The 19,589-nt window shown below is 39.6% G+C and overlaps 1 protein-coding gene across 1 annotated transcript in view; it reads right to left on the bottom strand.

Annotated features, from left to right (window-relative positions):
• The window catches only part of LOC107186706 (collagen alpha chain CG42342), an 89,542-nt gene extending 76,710 nt beyond the window's left edge, over positions 1-12,832 (bottom strand). The window contains exon 1 of the mRNA XM_015574640.1: positions 12,508-12,832. Coding sequence (XP_015430126.1) covers positions 12,508-12,832 — 325 coding nt within the window. The remainder of the gene's footprint in view (positions 1-12,507) is intronic.
• Positions 12,833-19,589: the final 6,757 nt, after the last annotated feature.

The following is a 19,589-nucleotide window of genomic DNA, read 5'->3' as shown; positions in this document are numbered from 1 at the left end:
AATTAAATAATATTAAGTAAATAATGACGGCGATACTGTTTTTGAACCCGGGCGGCCAACAACCCAGGAAAGGCCCTGAACAGGCCGAATAACAGCAAGGATTTTATAAGACGGAACAAATTATAAAAGCACAAAAGAGAAAACGAGTGTATGTAAGAGAATAAAAAGAAAAAAAAGGGATAAGTATATGCAAGATACGGAGTAAAAACGTCTACAATAGAAATAAAAAGTGAAACGAAAGTACCTCATCCGAGGATAAAAGCATAGATAGTTTGGGGGGGGGTCTCTCTCTCTCTCCCTCGATGGGAAGTGAAATCAAGACCCGAGACAAGCAACAATGCGGCACTTCGATGTCGACGACGATTGTTGGTGAATGACGAGCACCATTAGTTCATCAACGTTGTCAATGGATTCATTGCTGCCCATTACGACGTCAAATCCTCTTGTACGATAATCTAGCGATAATGAGAGCTCGTTAAAGACGAACGAAATAACGGGGCGTCGACGCCGCTGTTGTGGGGAATCGATGCTTTGTAGATGTACTTGCTCTGCCTTTTCTGTTTTTCCTCCTTTCCAATCCTCCCTTTTTGCTCCCATTGCAGATTCTTTATTCTGTTCGGGGAGAGCATTTAAACGATTTTCTTTCTCTATTTTCTACCACTTATTGCGTTTATAAAATTTTTCACCTTGCTCGTGACGTACTCGGTATTCCAAAAATCAAGAAAACAGTTCGTTTTTATGGAGTTTTTAAGTGTTTATTAACAATCGATGCACTATTTGGTTGGTATTATTAATATGTATAAATGTAAACAAAAATCAATGAAATTCGCTGTTGGCTTACTTCGAGAGATCAGAATACATAAGAATTGTCAACGTAATAATAAAGAAAATACATTGCTTCGAAGATGGAATGAGCCTATCAATCGAGACTTGGGGTTTTATTAATCAAAAGTTTCGCAGATTTTATAATGCAGTAAATATTGAAAAATATGTGCGCAATCGCCTGAGGTTATGACCAAAAATGATTTCCAAGTATTGTAGATCTAAGTGTTATTTCACGGTTTTTGATAAGTGACAACACCAGCGTCAAATATCTGACACACAGAGCATGCGGAAAATATGTTAAAGGGTGGGATGCATATACGCCTCTACGCTTCAATGAACAATGTCATACGGCTTATAATCTGTCGGCTTATAACAACACTTTCCATTTGCTTATTTTCCTTCGATAGACTTTAATACGTTCCATCGTCATGGTAATCCGCGGGTAGACGAAGGTTAAAAATAACCCTGTCCGATGCGGTAGACGTTTTTCAGCTTGCTGTTACGCGTGTACCCGCAGAGTCCTTTTTTGGAGGTTCACAGTAATTGGATACCGTTTAAAGCACAAATGGACGTATATAAAGCCGCGTACTCACCAAGCGAGATCAGATGTGCTCGTGTTCGATTCGTTGCATTCGACTGCCTGGCAGGTATTCTATAGTTATTACTCTTGTCCGGAAACGTTGTATTCCGTGTGTAATAAAAACGGAAGGGTGCAATAAAAAATTAATTAAACTCATAGAAGCCTATAGCGCCTACTTGGAATTGTGGGATTCTGGCGATTCGTATTTGAAAAATGAAGGTAAAAAATAAGATGCGTGGCCAAGACTGTCTACTTCACTTGAAGTAAAAATGAAAATGCAATCACTTCTGGCATCGTTCAGAAGAAGACATCGAAAACTCAGTCAAAAAGCATCTGGAATGGATCCTATTCGTTATTTCACGATCTGCTCGCAGTCAGTCTTTGAATCAATTGTGAACAGAAATAAATTCGTTCCAGTGTGGACGTAGGACCAGCATTTCAGTTGAACACCAGCGACCATTCACTCGTGGTGAGTACGCGGCTTAAAGGTTCGACCGTAGTGAATAAGCGTATGCGAAGACTGCAGTCTGCTGATGTACTTGTGTAGATATTAGTCGACAACCACTCGGAAACGCATTCGATGCCTTTCGACCTCTTCGAGTTCACACATCGCTACGTCGCTCCCCTTTCCCGCAATTTATTCTCGCGTATAATCGAAAGCAAACCCTTATGGTTTGGTCGTTTATTCCGACTTCATCGTTAATTGAACGGATCAACTCGAACGGCGACAGGAAACGGCAAAACGATGCGGTTACTTTGTCTTCATAAGGATCGGAAATATTCGATTCACTAGTCCGACCTTTTCAGAACAGTCTCAAATACCGCCACTAATTGAAAGATAACGAAGAATGCAGCTCACTTTTTAATGGCTTGACCACATCCCTCTACTCTAAGGCCTACACAATTTTTTGGAATTCTTCTCTGTCACTTTTGACATTCTTCGTTTTAGATACACAATCATTCCCTTTGCTTTTCACTGGTGTATTTCTTCACAGTCTTTCAGAACGGTAAAAAAGCAGTGACCGATCTAGCCGAAATAGTTTCGAAACGAATAAGGCGCCGCTGCTGGCCGTAATTGATTACACATGCCCAATTAGTCACGCTAACGGTGCCATCGGACGAACTGGAATTTTGTCCTCAAACAGATGACACTTGAGAATTTCTGTACTATACGCTATATGACTAAAAACTGGTACTAAAGAAGTAACGATATGATATTGCTCGTACTTCTTGTGATTCTATATTCAGTTCCTTCTGAAACCTTTTCTGACCTAGTGGTTTCAGAATGAAACACTTCTGTCTGACATGGATTTTAATATAATCAATAACTTAGAAGATAATCGAATAAAATCCGACTTCGTGTACGTTTAAGTAATAATTTAAATTTTAAAAGTCCAGGAGTTCCTTTTCCCCTCATCTAATCGAGCTCAAACTTCACACAGATTTTTTTTTAATTGGAACTATTACAGGGTGTGGGGGAAAAATTCGAACGTTAAAAATAATAGGTGTTGATCTCTTCCCTATTCGGGCAGGCCGAACAAACTGACTCGCCACGGATTTCGGAATTGTAAAGTGCGTAGTCCTGTTTCATCCAAACACTGGGATGGAAAGAGAAATTCCAACTCCTCGTAAATTTCGAGCTAAGCCTCGACAGCTCGCCTTTGTATTCGTCGGCAACAAAAATACGTTTAATGGATTAGTGGGATTTCTCTGATGAAAATGAGTCTAAATACGGCAGAAATTGAACTCAGCAGAACAAATCATGCTGCTCTCGGCGTTTAGGTTGCTTGGGATTTTTAACCTGGCTTGGTCCACTCGGCCGTAAACATGTGACGTAGGACTTTTGCCGATAACACCCGAAGCACAGCGTACACGGACAGAGGTAGAAGATGCTTGCGTCGGGAAACGCCGAGTAGGGCATAGTGGGGTAGAGCCCACGGACACGGTAGAATATGCTTGTGTGGAGTACCCACAGGAGGAGAGGAGGGAGACATGAAGAAGGTAAGCGCTCGCGCGATTTTCCCACGATTCTGGCATCACTGTAACGCAGTTACACTAGCCTAACGTAGGACTGATGAACTTCTTCTACGTTCAGGAGCCGTACGAGCCCTACTCCCACTCGGCCGATTCCCCCACCAACAGCAGCTTAGCCACAACACCATACACAGTCGTTTTAAGTCGTACGACTACAGTTACACCGTGCATTGCGTCGATTATAACTTTGAACCTATTGTGGTTTTAGACATTTACAAATAGTAAAATCTGTATAGAGAAAGTTAGGGAAAAATACAAATTTTGATCACTGACTCACTGTGCACGACACATGTCATTCTGTCCATTTGGAAGAACAGGATAAAGGACACTTGGAGGATGTTTAATAAAAAAAAATTGTATGAATATTTTCTTCTATTTTTTCATATACATTAGAAACATTAAACGCAACTAATGAATAAGGGCATACATTTTCCACTATGGGAAAAAGCGGTGCTCTTTCCCCTAGTGGAAGCCGAGTTTGCTCGTCGGTGTATATGCTGCTTACTAGCCGCCAGTTCGCTTGCGTCTGTTGTAGAGTGCAGAGCGTTAGAATCAGTTCAGCGAGAAAGGCACGTCGTGGAATGAGCCGCCAATTAAACAGCCCTGACCAGACTGGCCTAACGTGACGGGTTATTCTCCTTCAGAGCCGTGCTCCTCGATCGTTGCACGAGTTGGTTTCATTCATTTCATTTCATTCATGAAATTTAAGTAGGTCATCGATTGATTCCGTGTATCAGCTGGGAATCGACAGTTGAAGTAGTATAACTTATCGTGCCAGACGTATTTCATGCGGATTTTACCCCTACTTTCAATAGTTAACACTAAACCTACCGAACCCTTCAGAGACATAGGAATTAGTACGGCAAAATCGGTCATTTGATCGATCGTGGTAAGTTTGGTGTTAATGTCGCAAACGAGGCCTCGAACGCAATTTAGTCAATTTAGTTTTATGTGTAGAATCCACCCCGTGAAAGGGTATCACATTTTTATTAACACCCTTGTATATCACGATAACATATGTTTCTCCTATTCTTTACGATATATTAAATTCATGGGATGTAAATCATCCCCGGCGACGAAATCGATGCATAAATCTCGTAAATATGAACTTCACAGTTCAGTAACACTCACTGCGCTCATATATTTTCCAATATTCCATCGTTTCGACGAGCTGGCTGTTAAAGTCCACATAATATCGACTTTTCCATACAAATGCATTACAAAAAGAGATTCCAAGGTATTTCCACCTGATATTTCGGGTGTCGATTGTTCGCCCAAACACCACAGTTGTTACTCAGCTTTTCCTTTGCATGTCTGATATAATCATTCGTGGTTGATCGATGGACGTTAATTTTAAAATGATTGCGGACTACATCAATAAAGCAGTTTAGAAAAAACTAAGGAAAATTAAAAGGCTATAGAAATACAAGACAGAATGGGAGTCCGATAATGAAGACAATTATAGTGCATGTTGCGCTATATGTAGAATTTCCTTTTCAATTCCCAACAGTGGAATTGGTCCGGTAAGTACTATTTACGTAAGTAAGCCAGCATGAATTTCTGTATGTTCTGCGATGATTAGGTCCGGTGGTTGGTGTTTTTTTCTGAGTGAATGAAACCAAGCAACATAAAAACAAACTAAAATGAAAAAAACTGCTTCCAGATAGTAAATAGGTACGTATTAAAAATTATATTTGAGAATTTGATACTCTATCGATCTATGGTACTAAAAATACATCATCCATTTGCAATTCTCATTAGAAAATCATCGATCACACAGCGTCCTATTACCCATTCGATTACGCAACGAGAGCTACTCAACCAACTTGGACCACCCTACCGTTGATCATGCATTTGGATTAGTTTGCACTGGTCTCAAATTCGTTATCGGAGAATCGCGAGTACTTGTACGCCGGAACGTGAATCATTCGACAATATAGGTACACGGGATACACGTGCTTGGTACATTACCCAGCACGATGTAGATATGTACACTGCACCCCTGCACACGAATCCCGATGCATTCGAATCCAATCGGACGGGAAATAACTCCGAGACCCTCTCCTGCACCCCTTGCATTGCTACGCTCGAATTTTACGTGCTGTGCATATTCGATAACTCCGATGATTGTCGGTCATGTCACCCGATACATATTCCCTGGCTTGAACTGTGACAGCTATCCAACCCCTCGGGCAACGTTTTCAAATACGTGCGACGTAGTTATACCAAACACAACCGATGGCACTTTCATTAACACTATCCATACTTTTATCGATTGGACAGGGAGGGTCCTTGTCAAACAAATCATATCTTCTAATCCGTTCGTAATGTACCTACTATATTTGAAACAGTCGACCAACTCGAAGACTGCCGATATCAAATGTACAGTCCGACGCCGGGCATTGTCCGTTCAGGCGTTGTCAAAAACCCAGCGTTGGCCACTAGCCAGTTTCAGGCGTTGGCCAGCTTCTTGTCAGGGCCGTCGTAAGCAGGGTTACCAGGGAATTCCCTCACGGCGGAAAAAAGGTGCCGTTTTCTTATTGTTTTCGAGAAACTTGAATTATAAATTCTTCAAAATATTTGTAGGCTAATTTGTTTACGACACAGATTAGAATATTTTTAATTACCTCCTTTTTTAATGTAACAACTAATGGATAAAATGAACACACATAATCTCACAAACACTGGTATACAGGGTGGGGCAATAACTATGTCCACTTTGAATATTATCGTTATTTGTAATAATATGAAAAAAATGTTATATACAAAACTTACACGATATAGAGGGGGGGCATATTGTGACACAAACATTTTCTGCGTGGGTGAAGCCATAGAAGAGATTTCAAGGTCATCTCTATTTGTTTTAATGGAATGCTATGTTTTTTTTTATCGCGATGTGATAGTCGATGTTAAGACGACTTCAGCGAGCTATCATTGAAGGTCATGCAAGGTCAAATGTGGTAGTAAAATAAACTTTCTTACACTACAGTTGCAGACTGTTTGCGTCAATGCAAAGTTGCAATCTTCGTATCGCTGCATCACGTGCATGTCTTATCGTTTCTGAACTTATTCTAGCACGTACTGCAATTATGATGCAGCGATACGAAGATTGCAACTTTGCATTGACGCAAACGGTCACCACTTCGAACATCTCCTGTAATGTAAGAAAGCTTATTTTACTACTACATTTGACCTTGCATGGCCTTCAATGACAGCTGGCTGAGGTCGTTTCAACACCGGCTATTACATCGCGATAAAAAAAAACATAGCATTCCATTAAAAAAAATAGAGATGACCTTGAAATCTCTTCTATGGCTTCACCCCTGCAGAAAATGTTTGTGTCACAATATGCCCCCCTCTATACCGTGTAAGTTTTGTATATAACATTTTTTTCATATTATTACAAATAACGGTAATATTCAAAGTGGACATAGTTATTGCCTCACCCTGTATATACATGTAAATCGCCATACATGTACTGCACGGTTTGTATAACTTTAAGATAGTTCCGTGAATCTATGTAATGTAGAAGTACGATTTAAACAGTTTACGGCGCTCTTCAAGGCATCCTCGCAGCTCTATGAACTACAGACGCTCATGGTGCTTGAATCTAATTGGTAGGAAATTTCTTCTGTTCGTGGCCAACGCCTGAAGCATTCCGGTCCCAAAGGGTGGCCAATGCCCAGTGTCTGACTGTAATTTCAAATGCGAACCGCATTTTAAATGAAGATATGCGAAGAATTTAGGTAATAGAACCGCCCAGATACAGAGTACCTACTTATGTACATATGTACTTTATCACTCTGCAACTATAAAATACCTCTTGTGTGCTCTATGACATTTATTAACATATATTTCCTTCCGAAAAGAGTGCATTGAGAATACCGTAATATAAATTCTTAGTCTATATATGCTTAGTCAAAAATTTAAACTATATTCACAGCAAGGACATCGCAGATTATTCACTGTCATAGTGTGTAGGTCAGCGTGTGTTCTATACCGTTACGGACCCAATTCCTGATCACTTAAGAGCAATTTCTGATCAGCTAAATGATATATCCGTATCTCACTCTGAGCTATCAAATTGTGCGTATCAATTTCAAAACTGTTACAAATTATTTAGTAATCTTTTGGGAAACAAACGTTAATTATAATAAACTTATTATATGATATTTATACACTAAACTGATCAGGAATTGGGTGCTGATCAAGAAATGGATCCGTGACGGTACTGCGAGCGGGATTCATATTATCGCAATAACGAAAGGAATAATCTTCTTTTCTCAAACTATGATATATCGGTCGAATGTACTGCTTTAACTTCGTAATTGAGAGGAGAAACAGAATAAAGCATTATGTCATCTTTACTCCGGGGACAATTTGTGGTTTTTATTATGGACCATCCGGTTGCATTACCGTCGTTCTGACAGAAACGAACTGCTTTCCTTGGTAATTGTGCATCCAACAAATGAAGACAGGCATCGCAGATTGGTTGTCGCAAATGCACACGAATAAGCCGTTCCGACTAATTAAACGACATTTCAGTGAACAGAGGGCAGGCGGGTACGCACTGAAACGTAACGATCGGTCGCGATTCATGCAAATTCAACCATTTCAGAGCCAAGTGTTTCCCACTACCATCGCTTCGGCAAAGTGGTCTTGACCCTTCTTGTTTCTTCACTATCTCGCATACGTGTACCCTATTACCCATTTTTCCTTTCTGCTATCACGTTTTTTCGATTCGTTATTTCCTATTCCTCTTTCCGCAACTCTTTCTTTTGTGCTGTCTATATCTTCCTTCTTATTTTCCATGTTATACACGTGCCCTCTTTTCTTTCGTACGAATCCTTATTTCCCATTTGCGTACAGTAACACCCTATTGTTCTTCACTCCGTTTATTTTTAATTACAGGGTTTTTTGCATTTCAACTAAATTGGTATTTTTTTGTACTATATCAGCTTTCGTTCGCTATATTATTTTATATTTTTTCATTTTTCATTTAAAGTTCTTTAAGACGAATGATAACGGTTGTACGCTGCGCCGTACCGTCAACGTCATCGCTATATAAGGTAGTTAATCTATGTTCTTTGCATTGCCCTTTCAAATATGATTAAAATATAGACTTTTATCTACAAAATAGTGAATAAATCATTAAAATTCCTGCATTCGTTTAAAAGTTATGACATTTAATGTATTCCCAATTCCTTGGAACATATGAAATAATGTCTCATAAATAATTTGCTGTTGAAAGAACCATAAATTTGCCCTATTTTTACCATCTTCCTTTAATACAAAGATACGCAACGGGCTCGATTGATGGTTTGTCGGTTTTTTGCCGTTCCATCCAAAGCAATGAGACGGCATTCAGTTGCGCCGTGTTGTATCACTGAATGATACGAGAAGAGGATACGCAACACGTGGATACCAGTCAGTCTTTAAACGCAGTTTTCTCTATCGACGTATCAGTCTCTACTGTTCCTATTTTTATTCTACATGTTGGGAAGGTTCGATGTTGGGGAGCAGGAATCAGTAAGTGTTTGTCAAAGGCTCGCGAAAAGTTTGTCTGCGGAGCTCGTAGCGTAACGCCACATAGCGTCGAAGACACTGTCTGGAAGGACGTTATTATAGGAAAAGAGAGGGTGTAAGAGGGAGGGAATAGATATGCCGGGTACAAGCCAGGGAAAGATTTATGATGCTCGTGCGTCGGCTCTCAGATCTCAATTTCGGGATGCCGCAAGTCAGGAGTCATGGCGCTCCCTTTGTTGCTGTCAGAAACGACCATCATGGACGAAGCGATAAGAGAGAAGCCGTTGGTAAGAAAAAAATATTAGAGATAAGGATCGGATGGGGCAAGGAGAAGGGAAAACCAACGTAAACCTACGATATTTTTTTGTTCTTTCGTCCATCACGCCATTGTCTGTGACGCTTTCAGCGGAGGTCTTCAATTGAAGGCTTTCAGAAGATGAAGATGTTATGCTACATATATGAAACTTGTAGTAAACTAAGTTTAAAAGTTAATCTTCCTGTATTTGCCTATGTAATATACATCCTTCATATGTTTTATTCTGCGACATACAAAGTGAAATAAGGTACTATGTAAAGGAATATCACATACCACCTTCATTCACTAACAACAGAACTAGATTCTCACAAAAATGTTAGATAACCTGTCCATCTCCGAAAGAATAGCTGGACAACTGCTGTTCCGAGGGCACAATATCCCCTCCCAGGTTACCCTCACTATGATTCTCCGGTGACTCGCTCGAGTGTCGCCACCAATAGTGTTACCGCCGCAGCTCGAGTGAACTAGCGTAGGACTATAGTGGGGATAAGTTGGATGGGGTAATTCTGCTCTTGGAACGCAGTTGCCCAGCACTACTCTATAGTTGATATCAATCGTTGATATTATGTTACTCTCTGCCCTCATTGATAATTGTGTCGCATACAACAATACGTATTCAATTCAGCATATTTTATCTTACCTAGAAATGATTCTGTATTTTAGCTCCTGTTCTCAAAATGCCACACATAATTCCTAACTTCTTTTCCTATTCGTTTTATTATATTGTATTGTAATACTCGCATTGTTAGTAAATTTCAATCTTTCGTCAAGGTATTTCACGATTTGTACGATAATACGTTTTCAAATCGTGTGTTCATGTTAATAATTAAATTGAAAAATCTTTTTATATGATATTGAATCGTAAGATGCATTATTTACACGGATACAGTAGACCCTTAAACAACGCAGTAATTGGGACCCCAACACCCCGCGTAGTTGAAAATCCACTCGGGTTACTATTCACCGGAAGCCTTATTTTGTGTTAATTGTATCACTTGTTTGTGTTATTACTGAATATCTCCCATAGTCAGGCCGTGTCAAAAATTAGAAAGAGTTAGCTGCTGTACGGTTACCAACCTGTCTTTTGAATGAATATCAGACAAAGGCAGAATGGTGACCTAAAGCATGCTATCATTTTCTAATATTTGATGACCTATCGGTCAAATGCATGGTTTAGGTATGATACGTCTAAGATTCACACTAGCACGATACGGTCAAATCACGTGAAATTAGGCACCTATCAATATCGCTCACACGTAATTCAATGAAAGCATTCAATTCACAGTACGCCGTTCCGTCAGGTCAAATCAAAATCTGTTGATCGTGAATTTGGTTTGCTAGCGATCAAAATCGCGGCACTCGTCACAGGATTTGACTTTTTGGTTGACAATTTTGCCGTAACAATATTTCCGGTATGTATTTGTTTCGGAAATGACTTGCGTAAATGTACTCAAATATTCAGGTATTTTGTTATATATTAATAATCACACGACATCAAATATGAATATGTTAATATACGTGTATACACAGGTATATTTTGATACACGTGTACCCGTGTATTTAAATTCACGTGAATAAGAGATCCTTAAATTCCCATGATAAAAATTCCTGAAACGATATTAGACAGCTTCAAACCTTTCTGACATCTCCTCCAGATATTTCGTAAATATTTTTTATTGTTTATGTGACCGCAGTTGTGGTCAATAATAATTTCCGAAATTCATAAAGGGATACGCGATGAATATTCATATTATATTACCTGTCGCTTTTGGTTGATTTTTTAATCAGAAAAGAGCCAAGGAGCTTGAAACCCAATTATAAAGGAAGTATGAGATAGAATACCTACCTACTAGACAATATGATGAAAATAAAATGAACACTACTAATGAATTATGTAATTGAATGTTATGAAGAACACTCCCTATAAAACGCAAAAAACTTTCCGTTCAACTCAATAATGTGTTATAAGAAAATGAAAATATTAATGTACCATGAACTGACATTCCTAAATACCGTGTTTCTAAAGGTACTAAGCGTATGGCTATCGCACTTGAATTGCAAAGTTAATGATTGCTTTGCTTCGTAAAAGACAATTTCTTGTAAGCATTTAAACGAATAGAAACAACATAGTTCATGGGATTCTAAAAGTACTCCAAACTTTGAACTATATTAATGTGAAACATTTATGTTAAAAAATTGTGACGATTTGCCGATTAGTAGAAGCTGCTAGTCCTTTCATTGAGAATGCAGAGCGCATATCTTGATCCTTGATAACGCTCATTAACTGATTGTCGAACGTGAGGCGCATCGTTGTAAAGCTCTGCGATTTGATGTTCTCGGAAGAATACTGATATGCGAAAATGCAGGAACATCAACCACGCATACGTTTCAACCGGTGATATGAAAGTTTAATGCTTCGATTTTGTTTAATGGGAGATGTTTCTCGATACAGGTAATAAAATGTGAAACGATACAATGTTTTGTTTTATCCTACAAAGACTGCGACAAATGTATTTTCATAATTGAAAATGGATTCCAGATTATGCAAATCACATCTTGTATCAACATTCTGTACTTGCACTGCAATGAGAACGTGATGACAGTGACAATATTGGCCGAATTGTTGACTATGAAATGTCTCACGTGGCCTTTCTTAAAGAAGCTGATACAATAGGTGGGGCAGATTCAGTACCAGTCTATGGAACGCAGTTCTTTCGTGCGGTACATCTATCCATCTGGCAAGTTTAAATTGTAACGTGATTTCATCCAGAATATCCTCTCCATATACGGTACAAAGGGTGTTGTTGAAAACAAAGACACTCTCTCGAGCATTTCGTAAGATCAAATTCTAGAAGTCATCAGTTCTTTATCCGAGACCGAAGCAACTTCAACCTAAGACAAAGATCTCTCTTCAAACGCATACTATAGAGGTATTTTTCCCTTCTTTTGCATGTACATACGTCCACATGCAGTCGATTACAAATCAATGAGCTATGGTAAGACACCATGATATTTTCACGTACCATGTGTGTGCTTTACTCACGTCGAACACTGAGAACAGATGTTCGGAATGAAGAGATCGAGCAAATAAAAACAACAGCGAATAATCGAGCAGTCCAGTTGACAGAAATAGTCGATGGTACTAGAGACATCAACCGGAAAATGGATGGGTGACAGTGTATCGGTATTGAGCTTTAAAAAAAAAAGCTGTTCGTAGACGACTTACCTGGTGGACAGTTACACTCGGGAACATCTCTTTTGGTCCGAAAGGCGTTCGATTCTGGAGATTTCCGATGCAACGCGAGTTGATTTCGAATCTCCCTCTTCAGCCTCTGAATGAGGACGTCCGGTATTTCTTGACGTTGTAAACGAGCTTCCAAACTGGCGATCCTCGATTCCAATCCTAGTTCCCTATACATCAATAGGCCGGACACGACCAAACTGGTAATACAGAGGGCGCACAATGCCCAATTATGAAATTTCTTCAGCATCGACGTCTCGGAGGAGCCCTTTTTCGCCGACGACCAGTCGGTCGCCGTGTCGGACTCCATGTTGTACACGATGAACACACGCTCGTTTCTACTCGTGTGCACGGAACGCGTTAAGAGCGCGTCATAACCCACCCGACGATCGTCGACACGTCCTGATACGACAATGACGAGTAACCGTGATACAGTGTAGAAAGCACGCGAGTCCTTACAGACTGTGTGGCGTCATCGTCCATCTGGAATGCATCTCGGGCGCCCACTTGCCGTTACTGCTTACCTCTCTTTCCAACCGACCGTTCGTTGTTTCACTTTTTCACCTCGTGAGTACGAGTTTTTCTATATTCTATGCTGCTATGATCGTGTATGCTCCTATACTCCCATCCTCGTGTACTTCCGCCTAAATTACTCTTGCTTCTTTTTTATCATCAGCTCCTTTAAATACTGGACATACCGAGTCCGCACTGACGTTGGTAAACAACAGTATCACCAGTTTAACGGGTGTTTGTTAAACCGCGCGCTCCTTTCAAACGATCGTCGACAATGTCAGTACCCGGTCGTCTTCGAAAGAAATCGGTGCCTGTTCATTCAACTGTGCAACCGACGACGGATCGTTCCTTTACACCCCTTCTATTTTCGTCTATCTTGTTCTACGAACGTCTTGTTCTTCCTGTTGCCGCTGCCACTGGAAATCGAGCATCGCCCGGCGCTGTTGCATCGCGATTTCTCTGATTTCTGCACTTTCAACACTCTCCTAAACACGAGATTGGCAAACCAGCAAAATGCTTGCCTTTCGGAGCTTTTCCTTTCGCGGAGCACGGTACGATAGACAGAACAGGGAAAACGAGCGACAGCTGTCTGTGAGAACTACCGCCGAAACGACAACGTACCACAATTGCCAGAAACTTTATCTCAGTACACGGGGTCCTTTTAGCCTGGCTTTCTTGATAAAACCGATGCACTGTCGTGACAACGACGTTCAATTTACTGGGTGACCGAAAACTCCCGAAATACCGCAAATACGAAACACCCGGCGTGGCATTCGCAGTACGACTGGATGTGGTGGGGCAACGCTCCGCTGTGAGCGGAGGGTACGTCGCCTCGGTGATATTCGTCAAGCTTCGGCTGTCTTCGTGTCTGCGACTCACCCACCGCCTGCCGGACGCGTGGAGGACGATCGGTCGACCTAACGTCCACTTCCATTCGCACTGATTCGCCCCTGCTTCCCTTGCCATTCCATTTACCTCACCATCGTGTCCTTTCATCACTCGACCGGATTTCGGTAAAGAATCTATCTTTTTTTGTTTTAGTTTTCCTTCTTACCGTTATTCACACCCGAGTCACACGCTCATGGGGGAACAAGCCGAACACCCCGAATATTTTTGCAGTTCAACCTATTCATGTTTCCATTCTTTCAATGTAAGTACGCACAGAATTAGTTAACCACATACGATTTACTTCGCGTGTACAGTTAAATGTAAATTCGTAACTTCTCAAGTATTATCGACAGTGACACTTACATCTTACCATAATCATATCATCTGAATTCAATATATATAGAGTGATGTGCAAAACTTTCCGGACAGATTAATTTTTCACATTATTTATAAGAAGCGATATCTAAAGCAATATTAACTAATATTGGATATATGAGCGTGGCAAAAGAAAAAGAACAAAGCCACGAATAAAGACTTATGCACTTATACCCGATATTAGTGAAGCTCCCAATCGTATGAATCTTTATCATTAACTACATGTTCATGATCTTTCACTTTTGGAATTTACGTCTTGAGTAAATGTAAAAGAGATTTCAACATGCCTACGTTTCTCTCATCGAGTTATGTAAATTTAAATTACAATAATGAAATTATTTACTTGAAATAATTTTTAATTTACCGATGGTATAAATATATTTTCAAGAAGAAAAACAATAATTTATAAATAAACTTTGTCCGTAGTTCTTACCTGTTTTGCTCCGAAATGGTTTCGTTTCTAAATGCGATTGAAAACGTGTTATATTTGGAAATGTCGATCGACAAATCGATTGTGTCCCTTAAAATACATCCCCCATGTGCATATATACGTGACGGATACGTACAATCGACCCCTTGCTGCCGCCCAATCTCTAGCACAGGAAGCGATTATAGACTACATCCTGGAACGTACGTTCCGCGTATTCGCTGTCTACACGTGTACTAAATCGAATGCTACAGCAGCCTCCCAATCGCGTAACTTATCAACCCATAAATCACAGATGGACAACCAGAAAAAATAGAATGAAGGAAACGATGATGTCTGGTACCGTATAAATCTATGAGAGATCTCACTAACTAATGCAATTCCATAGCACATACTAATCAAATTTACTAAAAGAAAACGTGCTAAACCTGCTAGCACAAACACGAAGGTACCGTCATGCGAAAATTTCGCACATTTAACATTGAACTAGTTACATTCATGGAAATTGAATTCTTTGGTCATAATTCAAGGCATAAATGTATTCAATTTGCCGTACTATTTTGCGATAGAAATAAGTTAATACATTTTCATGTTTGTCGCAAAAAATTAAATGTTTGAAAGTAAGTCGAAAATATTTGATCAAACTTAGCATGCAACTTCAGCTCTAAAAATTCGTGGCACAACCTTCCTAGGCAAGTAACATTATTTCCGCCAGAGGGGAAATGAGAGTGCTCACGCCCGGGAATTCGTTGTCCCCGAGTATGTGTGCTCCACCAAGCGGCCAATTCTGGAATAATAGTAGGAATCTATCCGTTTTGGTTCCACGGTGGCATATACAAGAACCTAGAATTTTTCATTTGAGGCAAATTTGAAGGAGCTTGAATACTCACCAATTTACACCCGCGCCGGCGAGGCTGCAGTAACTTCCTTTAGTAACGACATTTACAGCTGACATTTCTAATAAAAAAAATTTTCGTAACTTTGAATGATAAATATGAAATACTGAAACTTTCATAATGATTCGTTTAATAGTTTTTTTTTGTAATAAATTCACAGAAACCAGCTTCTTTTCAACATTTTATGTATATGTAATTCCCCCTTAAGAAACATAACATTTGATGTATTAATTTTATTATAGTTTTATTTGCAATAACGATGTACAACATTATTTACAGTAAGAACGATACAAATATTTGATTTTTATAAAATCGCCTCCCTCTTGGCTTTGCCTCAGCTACTCAGTCCACTTCGGCTTGGGTTTGCGCTCCTCTTTTTCATTGGAGCGTCCTGTTCTTGAGCGAAACATTTTGGCAGGAATTGTTTAATTTTTTTTCAACCCAGTAACCTTCAACTAAGTCTGACAATGATTAAAATGTTGACAGCAGATCAATTAACCCTAGTATAGGCAACCAAAATATTCACAGTTATTGAGCAATCGCAATACTTCTATTCTGACAGATTAGATAAACATAGATAATTTTACTTTCATAGTTTTCCAAAACTGTTAATTTTCCTTTCCAATAATATATCAAGTGCTGTTTTAGACAAAAACATAACAAATTGTAAAAGGAAATTTAGAAATGGGTACCCGGATACCCGGTTGCCTACACAAGGGTTAAAACAAAAGTAACATTCTTTTAAAGGCCTTGTTTCTTTTTCCATTTATTCACTGACCGCTCGTTATATCAATAACTTCCTATAAATGCAATACACATATTGATAGACTGACACTTTACAATGAACTCCAGTGAAGAGTGTATATCACGTTTGGGATCTACATCAAACTGATAATGGACCACGATGAGAACCTCTGGGAACGGTAAACCGCGCTTCGAAGGGTGAACTTCCAGTGTGCTTCGTGATTAAGAAGTCATTGCGGCCGATGTCCTCTTCACGGCACGTTGGTCATCGCTGGGGTACGGTATGCGGCGCATTATGTCGCGTTTCCGCCAGGAAGCAGGCGCAGTCCGGACAACAGCCTGCAGCCCGTTTACGTTCGCTCTAAGAGAATCTGCCTTGTGGACACTGCGAACGTGAATGAAGATACACGATAAGAACGTGTAGAAGTAGAATACAACGACACAACGATAACGAAACGGAGTACTAAGGAGGGATGTGTGGAGGAACTGTAAGAGGAAATGACGGAGGTAGTGGAGGCAGGACCGACACCGACACGTTCAAACACTAAAGCAGACTTTCATTTCGAGGACAAATCCGAAACCACCCCGACGAATGGTTCTATGAGTGCTTGCAGGTCAATGCGCAGTTTGTATTCTGCTTGGTAGAAAATATTCATCCATCACAATGTAGGTATACCTACCGGCCCTCTCAACGAAATTCGCTTTCGTCATCACAGTCGCCGACACATACTAAGCCTAGTCTTCGTTTCTTTATCTGCCGCATTCCTTTGTATTCAGACCGCTGCTTCTACCTGAGAAATATGTACTTCTCAGAAACTCTCTACCGATGCTTCGATTTTTAATACGAACCGTATTCCTCAGAGATTCTGGGGCAGTTCTCTTACCAGAAGGCACCCCTGCTTTCCCAACTCCGTGGCAAGATCCTCCAGGAACAATGTCCATATTCTTAAGGCAACGCAACATCAGGCTGTTTGCCATCTCTAACTTTCCCTCGACTGTTTCTCATGAACAAACCCACAACGGCCGACAATTTAAGGACCCAACCCGGTCCTCTGCCGTCGCGGACTGGTGATGGGTAACCGAGCTTTGCTGTTCGAGCTTGTTCGAGCTACTCGAACGAGCTCGGGTGACAGATTTGTGATCTCAGGGGAGACCCGAGGCTTTGGCACTCGAAGCTCGAAGCTCGAAGCCTCGGCGCGTAGAGATGTTATCTGGCAGCCGGCAACCGACCCTTGGGCTCTCGGGTTGCAATGTAACACACGGAATGAATCACTCATGAATCAAAATTTAAACTTTTACTCCTTTCAGTGTACTTTCTTAAAAATGGTATGAATAAATCTAGGAGATACTGTTGATGAAAATAAGTCCAAACCCGACATAAATCGGACTATATTTAATATCATAGAATTCGTATTAAGGGAAAGGTGGGATAATTTATCAGTTTTGCCTTTTCAATGAAGTAAAAATAATTGTTTATTATATTTATATCGCATCAGTTGCTTACAGATTCTTAATATTCTTGCAGTATTCTAACTTGCAAATATTCGTAGTACTTCATAGCAGCGGTTATTACTTTCGAACAAAACTCCAATTTAGCCATTCAATTTCCCGTATGTCTTGTCCGTTTGACTTCAATTGTGTACCTTTTTAATCTTTTCGACACCATTATACAATAGACGAAGGTTCCAACATTTGGCCGGCAGTCGGTCCCGCTCGCGCAGTACCACCGAGGCGAAGAACAATATCGCAACCTTGGCGCGGGCAAGCCAAAGTTGGCCACATGTTTTTAATTATTTCCAGGTAAACATTATGCGGTCATCATCCCAACACTCAGGTGTTAAAGGTTTAAAAGATATCATAAAAAATTGCAATGCTGTATGCAGTACAACTTTTTTTTGCTGTAGTGACCTGCGAAACATAGTACGAATCCAACGAATGTCTGCTTTTTAAATTAATTTGTGTTTTTTGATGATCACTTTGTGTATCTTCAGTAATTTATCTTTTGCCTAACAACTTCTTTTATAATGTTTGAATATGCGGCGACATTTTGGGGAATAGTATTTGTGACGGTTAGGTTCAATGTGTGAGCGAAACAGAATACGGTGCGCCACTGTCTTAATTGTAAGAATATTTGCAGCATTATATAACAGCATAGTCACTGTTTCCTTGACATGTTCCACCCGTGAAATATTATGAACAATTTATTAGGTAATGAAGTATTTCATATTACGACCAATAAACTTTTCTTTTTCAAGCGTATAATTTTTAATCTCGAAATTGTTACTAATGAACTGTCACGTCATCATTAAAATGTCATCAAACGTTTTGCTCCAAAGAACGCATATACATATGTATATGCCCTCAAAAAGTGGACAGTCGCGCATATTTTGTGATAAGTGCATCGGAGCCAAAGGGTTAATACTTATCCATGTACAGTTGTACTACAAATATCACTTGCCGTAACCCTAATCCGTACCTTGTGTCAATTTGACACAGTTTTCTCCTAAGAAATAACGTTATTCTTTAAAATAAAAAAGAATTTGCACATTTAACTATTTAGAACTTCATTATATTAATTTTTACCACTGGGTCAATTTGACATCGAGGGGCATATTAAATTGGGAAAATGAGGGACGGATGAGGGTTAACGTTTTCCTTCACCGTTGCTATTTCTTCACTCACTTAATCAGCCACCTAGTCGGAATATTATAACTGTTTCCGTATGTTGGCCGGCAGCCGGTCTCGCCGACGCGACGCGCCGAACAACAAGACCATAAAACCGTACCCTCCGAACAGGCTAACAAAGTCAGCATGGTCAAATGTATTTATTAGTTAAAATGATTGCATTCAGTTTATGTCTTAATGTTACATACCATTATATTATTTTATGCTTTTTACTCTACATTTGTTTCTATACTATATTTTGTCATAATTAATTTCTTCTCTTTGCTTCTTATATTATCTTTGGAATATGTTTCAATTAAAATAATTGTATTATGTTTATATCTTAATGATCAATGTATTAATGCACTGCATTGCTTCATATTATGTTATATTTTATTCATACGTTTTATTCATACGTTATGTCGCGATACGAATTCTATGTTATTAAATATAGTTCGATTTATGTCGGGTTTGGAATTATTTTCATCAAGAGAACCTCCTACATTTATTTATAACATTTTTAAAAAAGTACACTGAAAGGAGTAAAAGTTTAAATTTTG

The sequence above is a fragment of the Dufourea novaeangliae genome, unplaced genomic scaffold, assembly GCF_001272555.1.
Source record: "Dufourea novaeangliae isolate 0120121106 unplaced genomic scaffold, ASM127255v1 scaffold87, whole genome shotgun sequence".
Lineage (NCBI taxonomy): Eukaryota > Metazoa > Arthropoda > Insecta > Hymenoptera > Halictidae > Dufourea > Dufourea novaeangliae.
The sequence above is the reverse complement of the archived record's forward strand: the minus strand, read 5'-3'. Positions and strand labels throughout refer to the sequence as shown.